General features: G+C 56.2%; 1 protein-coding gene across 1 annotated transcript; it reads left to right on the top strand.

Moving 5' to 3' along the window:
• Window positions 1–1,652: 1,652 nt before the first annotated feature.
• On the top strand, window positions 1,653–8,762 carry REC8 (REC8 meiotic recombination protein; the record flags this gene model as incomplete). Its single annotated transcript, XM_084646227.1, has 19 exons — window positions 1,653–1,708; window positions 1,841–1,909; window positions 2,569–2,711; window positions 3,542–3,617; window positions 4,001–4,115; window positions 4,464–4,533; window positions 5,439–5,518; window positions 5,720–5,837; window positions 5,934–5,994; window positions 6,513–6,604; window positions 6,688–6,782; window positions 6,864–7,001; window positions 7,132–7,198; window positions 7,271–7,389; window positions 7,612–7,660; window positions 8,039–8,105; window positions 8,175–8,282; window positions 8,365–8,471; window positions 8,641–8,762. 19 exons carry the CDS (start codon window positions 1,653–1,655, stop codon window positions 8,730–8,732), a joined length of 1,722 nt encoding a protein of 573 aa, XP_084502353.1. The 3' UTR covers window positions 8,733–8,762.
• Window positions 8,763–9,377: the final 615 nt, after the last annotated feature.

Raw genomic sequence — 9,377 nt, 5'->3', positions numbered from 1 at the left:
TGGCCTCTAGTTTCTATTGGACTAATTAGTTCATGAATAACCCACCCAATTATCCATTGGATTAATTAATTCATTAGCGGCCCCTCTGATTGTCAATTGGACTAATCATCTAATTAACAACACCTCTGATTGTTCATTAGACTAATTTGTTCATTAATAGGGCCTCTAATTGACTATTGGACTAATTGGGTGATTGACAGTGCCTCCAATTGTGTTTTTGACTAATTAATTCATGAATATCACCTCTAATTGTCCATTGAACTAATTTGTTAATAGCTTAAACTGTTCACTCCTAATTAGCTAATTAACAGCACCTCTACCTGTACAAGTTCAAGAAATATTTGCTTCTCTCAACAGTATCTCACTTCTCTCTCCACCTCTAATTGTTCATTCCCTAGTTAATTAGTATTGCTGTTAAGTTAACGTTTATAAAGAACAATTATCTTCACTGATTACTAATAATATTGCTGTTAATAGCTAGTCTTTTTCATTCATTTACTAAGATCACTGTAAATTTTTCTGTTCCCCGTCTTTATTAAAGGCAACTTTAACCGTTCATTGCCCTAATTAACGTATTAAAAATTGTTAGTTGCTCTACATCATAAACTGATTAGCAGCACTGTTCATTGTCCAAATTTCCAATTAATTTATTCATATCGGTGTTACTTTCTATTGTTCTTAATCGTACAGCATTAATGTATTAATAGCACCAATAATTACACATCTCCTTAATTAATGCATGAATAGTATACCTTTCATGTGGTTTTACTCTTATTAATAGCATTGGTAAATTCTTTGTTCTCTGTCATTAATCGTTTTTTTAACATCACAGTTAATTAGCTGGCTCCTCATTAAGAGAAGGATTCAAATCTGCTTCCAGTTGCCCACATGATTTTTAACACCACTTCCTCCTCCTTTTTAATTAATTAAGCACCAGCATTACTATTTCATATCATGATTAATTAGAGTTTGCTCTTTATTAGACAAGGAAATCCACATCTGATTTCCCTTCACCAGCCTCATTTTAACCCCATAGCCTCATCTCTCTAATTAACACCCATCATTCATTTTTAATATCCTAATTAATTGCTTCCGAGTTAGACGCCCAATTCCCTTCCCCTGGGCAGGTTTCTCCCCAGCACCCATTTACCCATCTCAATAACCAAAGCCCCTCCCTTAATATTTAATGTTTGTTCCTCTTATCAACCGACCTAATTAACCTCACTTGTTAATTATTTTTTATATAAAAAGTTATCTATTTGTGTCACGCGATAGTTTTTAAAATCTTGATGCTTCAGGCAAAATATTTAGCTATTCATTCGTTAGCTGCTAACGAGCTGATTTTATTTAATTCCTCTGCCTCTGAATTTTGTCTTGTTTCAACAGTGGAACAAAAATCTGTGTTTTCCACCCTCAAAAAGCAGTCAATAGGATTTATTAAGGCACCACACAATTTGCAATATTTTGGGGTCCCACTGACTCTATAAGATATTTGGGGGTTCAGCTGAAGCTATAGGGTTTTTCAGGGTCCTATTGACTCCGTAGGATTTGTGAACGTCCCATTTCAATAGTGGAGAAGCCTCCTACAGGGTTGTGGGTTCTTTGAGGAGGCTGTTTTGGGGTCCCCCTAACTCCCCCATCCCAGCACCACCATGTTCTACTATCCCAATGTCCTACAGCGCCATACAGGCCGCTTTGCCACCATCTGGTAATGTCCTTGTGCTGTGATCTGGCCAAGGGGGGGGTCTCTATTCTGGGGATCCAGGTGGGTGGATAGGGGGCAATCTGGGGCAGGGGGACCCCACCACATCCGTTTTAACCCCCTTCTCCCTCACCCTAGGCTGGCAGCCACGGGCGGCACCAAGCTGGTGAAGAGGGAATATTTGAAAGTGAATGTACCCCAAACATGGTGGGTGTTGTGGTGGGAGGGAGGCAGGGAGGGAGGAGAAATGGATGTGGGGGGAAGGATGAACGGACGGAGGGGGAATGGAGGGCAGGAGAGGTGGGTGAGGGTAGGATCTAGAGGATGGGTGGGAGAAAGAGAGGGATGGATGGAAAATGGAGGGAGGGAGAGATGAATGGGTGGGGATGGATGGAGAGATGAAGAAGAGGGTGGATGGAGGAATGGAAGGAAGGATGAAGAGGAAGATGGATGGGGTAGATGGAGGGATGAAGAAAATGGTGGAGGAAGAGAAGGAGGAATTAAGATGGTAGATGGATGGGGTAGATGGAGGGGTGAAGAGGATGGTGGAGGAATGGAAGGAGGGATGAAGACGGTAGATGGATGGGGTAGATGGAGGGGTGAAGAGGATGGTGGAGGAATGGAAGGAGGAATTAAGATGGTAGATGGATGGGGTAGATGGAGGGGTGAAGAGGATGGTGGAGGAATGGAAGGAGGGATGAAGACGGTAGATGGATGAGGCAGATGGAGGGATGAAGATGAGGGTAGCTAGAGAATGGAAGGAGGGATGAAGACAATGGATGGGTAGATGGAGGGATGAAGAGGAAGAGGGATAGAAACACTGACTCTCTCTCTCTTGTTCCCCCCATTGGCATGGGTTGGCACAGCGAAGAAATTCTGACCTATATTCTGGTGCAGGCCCCACCGCCCACCCCTGCCGCCCCCCGGCCCCGCTTCTCCCTCTATCTCTCCGCCCAGCTGCAGTATGGGGTAGTGCGGGTCTACAGCCGACAGTGCCACTACCTCATTGGTGAGTGCCCCCACATCATCCCAGCTGGCCCCACAGCCTCCATTCCCCAGTTCAACCCAGCAGGAGGGTTGGGAGGGCACGTTGGGGGAATGGAGAGACAGCTCGTATGATGTTGCCAAGGCAACAGCTCTCAACTGGGGGGGACATGCCCCCCAGAGGAGTCCCACTCCAATTTCAGGGCCCCTTGCTCCGACTTCTCACCCGCTTGGCGAGACACCTCTCACTAAGCACCAGACTTTGGGGAACAACCCCTCGGACCCACCCATTTCCACCCCTGCTCCAAAAAATATTTCAATTTGCTAAAAAGTTCCAAAACTGATTTCCCATCCAACTCTAGCCTCAACCTGAAATTGGTGTGAAACCGGTTTAGCTAAATAGTTGTGTGGATGCTCTTAATTTGGATTAAGAGCCATCAATGGCGAGGTGACTGACGCAGATTCAGGAAGCCAGTGGAGTTCGGGGTGTGATGCTGAAGTGGTTTAGCTGAAGGGGGTGTAGACACAATTCACTTCCAACTGAGCCTGGGTTGGGTTTAGGAACCAGTTAAAAACATTGTGGAGACAAGCCCTGGGGGTGGTCTAGATTTCTCCTCCTGCTGGGTATCCCCTTCACCACCGGATCTCACCCCCACCGCCTAGAGGAACTCCAGGCCCTCCAACCTCCCACCCCCTTTCCTGCCCCCCCGAGGAGATCCAGGCCTCCCATCTTACCCCACCCCCTGCCTGCCTCCCAGAGGAGAAGCAGCCCGCCCAATCTCACCCCCACCTCTGCCTGCCCCCCCGAGAAAATCCAGCCCCCCATCTCACCCCCACCCACTGCCTGCTCCCCAGAGGAGATCCAACATACTTTGGAGCGCCTGAGCCGGGCCCAGCAGCAGATCCGCATTGACATGGGAGACCTCGAACAGTGAGTCATGGGGAGGCGCTGGGGCCACCCCATAACCCCTGGGGCACTCCTGAACCCCCTTAGCACTTAGGATATGCCTGTAACCCCTCCCCTGGGGGTGGGAGGCCAAATGGCAAGGGAGAGGCCATGAGGGAAGCCTAGCAGTGGTCAGGGGTCAGTACCGAGGAGGGGATTAATAGTGGGGGGAGTAGAGGGAAGGGGGCTCAGTAGCAGGTTGGGGGGTAGAAGAAGGTCCTGGTAAGATTTTGGGGACCAGTTTGGGGTGGGGGAGGCTTTGGGGGGAGGCAGGAGGGCTGTGTGGGGGTCAGGGGAGCTGTGAGGGGAGTGGGTGTCTTTGGGGGGTCACTATCTCTCTCTGGGCTCTGACCCACATCTACCCCCAGGCCGGGGCTGCTGCTCCCTGACAACCTGTTGTTGATGGAGGCCCTAGAGGATGCACCCGACCCCTTCTTCGGGGTGATGGAGCCACCGCTGCCCAGCCCCACTGACATCCCACAGGTACCCCCCCGTCCTCCCGCTGCCCAGCCCCACTGACATCCCACAGGTCCCCCCCCGTCCTCCCACTGCCCAGCCCCCTTGACATCCCACAGGTCCCCCCTGTCCTCCTGCTGCCCAGCCCCACTGACATCCCACAGGTGCCCCCCGTCCTCCCGCTGCCCAGATCCCCATCCCACAGGTATCCCCATGCCCTCACTGACCAGCCCCACTGACATTCCACAGGTATCATCATGCCCCCGCTGCCAAGCCCCACTGACATCCTACAGGTCCCCTAAAGATTATCTGCAGGCCTCCCCTCTAGGGTCAAGTGGGGGATGGGGCTAACCTGTGACATTGCTTCTCCCCCAGATTCAACATATTCTGGAGGCTCCCACCCCCCCAGAGAGACCCACCCCATCCCCCCGGCGCAGGAGGCCAGGTGAGTCAGCGGGTTGTGGGGCAGGGGGGATGGTACGGATGGAGTCCCAGTGCAACCAGCATCCCACTCTAAACAGTAACCACAGATCCCCAGTATGACCAGTAACCACCGCCTCCCAGTATAACCCCTTACCACCATCTCCTAGTATAACCAGTAACCACAGCATCCCAGTATAACCCCTTACCACCATGTCCCAGCATAACCAGTAACCACAGCATCCCAGTATAACCCCTTACCACCATGTCCCAGCATAACCAGTAACCACAGCATCCCAGTATAATCAGTAACCACCATCTCCTAGTATAACCAGTAACCACAGCATCCCAGTATAACCCCTTACCACCATGTCCCAGCATAACCAGTAACCACAGCATCCCAGTATAATCAGTAACCACCATGTCCCAGTATAACCAGTAACCACAGCATCCCAGTATAACCAGTAATCCATCACCAGTAACCACTGTGTCCCAGTATAACCAGGACATCCTGGCTTCCCAGTCTAGCTGATGTCAGAGTCCTGTCATGATCAGTGCAAGCTAGCAATGCCAGCAGTCCAGAATACCTGGCATCCCACTGTAACCAGTATACCCACTGTGCCAGTATAACCAGTAAGCCCAGGGCCCCCACACTTCTGATGTAACCAGTGGCTCAGTATAACCCCAGTACAGGCATCTTACTGTACCCGGTGCCCCAGTTCCAGGCCAGTTCATCCCAGTGTAACCAGTAACTCCAGGCTCGCCCAGCCCATCTACTCTCCCTTGCCCTCTGAACCTCCCTTTCTAATGCCCCCAATATCTGATCTGATGTCATTGCCCCCCCTCAAATTTCCCCAGGGCTCTGTGGGGGTGGCTGGGAATCAGGGTGGGTGTTAACTGCCAGCTCAACCCTTCTCTCACTCCACTCAGAAGCACCCCCCATCACGGTCGTGTCCCCTGAAATTATTACCATGAAGGAAGTGGAGCCCATCACTCTGCTGGAAATCGAGGTGTGGGGGGAACCATGGGGGCTGGCATCTGGGTGGAAGTGTGCGGGAATCTAGGGATTATGGGGGTCTGGGATCAGGGGGAGTCTAGGGGAACCAGGGCCTGGGGGGATGGGAATCTCAGCGTAGGATTATGGGGGATATGAGAAGTGGGGGAGCACATCCACAATGTGACACCCCCCTTTCTCCCCCCTCCCCGCCCAGGGCGAGCGCGACCTCCCGGAGATCACAGCACGTGAGATCGACCTGCTGGCCGAGCAGGAGGACTTTGTTTTGCCCCCTGCCTCACCCCGTGCCCCCCCCCGGAGACGCCCCATGGAAGGTGGGGGGGGTCGCAGGGATCCTGGAGGGCTGGGGTGGGGGCAAGGGGCTCATCCTGTTGCCGCAGCCCCATCTCATGCCTCCTTCTCCCCTCCAGAGCTGGAAGAGATAAGAGCCCGGGAGGCTGAGATCACGGCCAGACTGTCACCCCCAACCCGGTAAGGGAGCAAGTGTGGGCCATCCCCATTAGGGCATGCCAGCCCCAGGGCAGGGTGGGGTTGGCTGGGGGGCTTGGGACCTTTCCCTCTTGTGGGGACCAGGGTGGGGCTGACTGGGGTTGGGGAATGAGGCACAGGGCCTTTCCCCACTGTGGGGATGCAGGGGTGGGGTGGGCTTGGGGAGCAGGGAATGGGGCATGGGGTCTTTCCCAGCTAGGGGATGTCAGGGTGGGGCTGGCTAGAGACAGAGAATGGGGCACATGGCCTTTCCTCTCTAGGGTGTACTGGCCCCAGGGCAGGGTGGGGCTAGTTGGGGGGCAGGGAAAGGAGCACGGGGCCATTCCCCTCTAGGGAGTATTGGGGTGGTGCTGGTCAGAGGGCAGGGAATGGGGCACGGGGACTTTCCCCTCTAGGGTGTGACTGGCCGGGAGCTGGGAATGGGGCATGGGGCCTTTTCCCTCTAGGGGGCACCGGGGTGGGGCTGGCCAGGGTCAGGGTCTCACCATCTCTCCCCACAGGGTGGGTGAGGAGCCCCCAGCCGAGGTGGAGACCCCCATCCTGCCCGAGGAACTGGCTCGGCTGCCAAAGGAGGAGCTGCCCCCACTCCCCGGTGAGTGTGGGGCATGAGGGGGGAAGAGAGCTGTGGGGGCGGGGCTCCAGCCTCTAACCCTTGTTCTGGGCTCTGCCCCACAGAGCTGAGCCCCCCGAGGGAGCCAGGGCTGCCACCCCCTCCCCCTTCCCCAGCTGTGACCCCCAAGGTGAAGCGGAGCCCCCCACGCAGCCCAGAGGTAAGTAGGGGGTCTGGGCCAGCCAGTGGCCTCTCCCAGCCAGGGCGCCCGTGGCTCACCCATGCCCCCTGCGCCCCACAGCTGGAGCTGGCCGTATACGAACCGGCCCCCCTGCCCACCCCCCGGCGCCAGCTCCGCTTCCTGGACGAGGTGACCCAGATCCCGCGGGACCAGTTCAAGAAACAGATCCTGGATGTGCGGGCCCAGTGCCGGCCCCTGGTGAGTGCCAGCCCCCCGGCAGGTCCCAGCCCTCCAGCACTAACCACTAACTCCCCCTGCCCTTCCCAAGCCGGGAGAGAACCCAGGCATCCTGGCTCCCAGCCCCCTGACTCCATCTGTTCTGCTCCAGGTGGTGGTGGAGGTGGCGGCCCGGCAGCGGAGGACCCCTGCGGAGCTGCTAAGAGCCCCCACCTATGGTGAGTGCTCCCCCCGCTCCCTCGGTCCCTGCACTGGGTCCCTAGCCCCCTCACCCTGTCTGTGTCCCCCAGGCTGGCTGCCCCCCGCACTGCATGCCCTGTGGCAGCACTGTGCCATCCTGCGGCCCGTGGACTACGCGGCGCTCTGGGCCGAGGAGGAGAGAAAAGAAGAGCCGGTCAGCGAACTTGAGGTACCTGGGGCCCCCCTGGCAGTTCCCGCTGTGTCCCCTGGACTCCACTGGCCGCCGACAGCCAGGGAGAGAACCCAGGAGTCCGGGTTCCCCGCCCCTCCCCGGCTTTATTCCCTAGCCCCCACTCCCCTCCCAGAGCCGAGGAGAGAACCCAGGCCCCCCTGCTCTAACCACTGGACCCCACTCCCCTCCCCAGGCTGTGAGTGTCCCCCTCTTTTGTAGGTTGCACGTGAAGCGCTAGAGCCCAGCATCCCCGTGATGGTCTCCTCAGGTGAGTTGCTCATGGGGGGGGGCACCGTGCTCCAGGGAAGGGGGAAAGGGAGCTCGGACGGGGGCACCATGCCATAGGAAGGGGGCTCAGCCAGACACTGTGCCACAGGGAGGGGTTGGGTCAGCCAGGGGTGCCAAGCTACAGGGATGTGGTCAGGGGGCTCAGCTCGGGGCACGGGGAGGGGCACTGTGTCACAGGGAGGGGTTGGGTCAGCCAGGGGTGCCAAGCTACAGGGATGTGGTCAGGGGGCTCAGCTCGGGGCACGGGGAGGGGCACTGTGTCACAGGGAGGGGCTCTGGGGTGGTCTCTCCCCTACACCAGGAAGAGCAGTGTGGATGGTAGTGTCAAACTGACCCCCCTGCTCCTGGCCCCCGGCAGAGATCTCCCTGGAGACCACCGAGGAGGAGGTGCCACGCCCCAGCCTGGTGACCCCTGAGGAGAGAAGGTGAGACCCAACATGGAGGGCAGGGGTATAGCCCCCAAGGATCTCCATTAACCCTCTGCCCTGCCCTAGGCTGGTGCCGGAGCCTGAGGAGGCCCTGCCCATCGTCCCTGAGCTGCCCGAAGTCAGCCTGGAGCTGCCCCCCGACAGAGACTTGATCACGCTGGAGTACATCCGCAGGTGGGCCAGGGCCCGGTGTGGGGCAGGGGAGAGCCGGGAAGCCGGACTCCTGGGTTCTACACTGGCTCTGTCTCCCCTCCAGGTTGGTGGCAGCAGAGTTGGAGCAGGTCGGGGAGATGGATTTCCGGTCCCTAGTGCCCACCACGACCTCACGTGGCATCGCCAGCCGCATCTTCTACCTCTGTCTCGGTGAGCGGAGCCCTGCTGCCCCTAGCCGGCGGGTTGGGCTCCAGTGGGTGTGGGGACCTGCTGACTGGATGAGCCCCGGTGGGTGAGGGGCCCTGCTGCCCCCTGCTGGTAGGGTGAACCCCAGTGGGTGTGTTGGCATCAGCCCTGACTCCTCCCCCCTCTCTTGCAGTTCTCTGCGGGCTCCAGTTCCTGCAGCTGCACCAGACTGAGCCCTACGGGCCGATTCTCCTCAAACGTGGGGCCCGATTCCGCACAGGCTAGAGCTCCTGGTGTGGGGAGAAGAGGCTCCCCCCTGCTGACTGGGGCACATTTGTCTCCCTCACCCCCGTTACAAATCTGTTCTAATTAAAGTGTTTTGCCAGGAACCTGCTCCTTGAGTTATTAGGGGGCAAGGGGGAGCAGGTGCTTTTTCCTTTCATCTAGTGCTGAGACCCCCCCCCCACCCTGGCACCAGCAAAAGGGAGGCTAAGCATCGCCCCTGAACCCCCGCTGACAGCACGCCGCTTTCCTTTCTCACCTGCCCCCCTTCCCCTGGCAGGAGGGCAGAAGTGGGTCTCACCATCTTCATATCCCCCCTTCCCCCTAGTAATGGGATGGGTCTTTCCCCCAACCCCCTCCTTTCCCCCAACTTTGAGGTTCATGTCCCCACCCCCCCATCCCAAAGAGGCCCCCTGTCTCAGGCAAACATTATTTTATTCCAAAGATATAGAATATAGATTTTCTCTCATCAAAAACAACACAACTGTCAAAGAGGTGTTAAATACAGGAATGGGGGGGTATTGCTCAGACCTAGAACCACCCCAAAACACCACCAGCACTAAGAGCATTGGCTGATCTGGGAGGGGTAGAATGACAGCTGAGTGAACAACCAGACAAATACACCCGGCAGCGGGTGAAAAGTAAAAT

The sequence above is a fragment of the Lepidochelys olivacea genome (assembly GCF_965140295.1).
Source record: "Lepidochelys olivacea isolate rLepOli2 genome assembly, chromosome: 13".
NCBI lineage: Eukaryota > Metazoa > Chordata > Testudines > Cheloniidae > Lepidochelys > Lepidochelys olivacea.
This window is presented reverse-complemented; position numbering and strand designations above follow the sequence as displayed.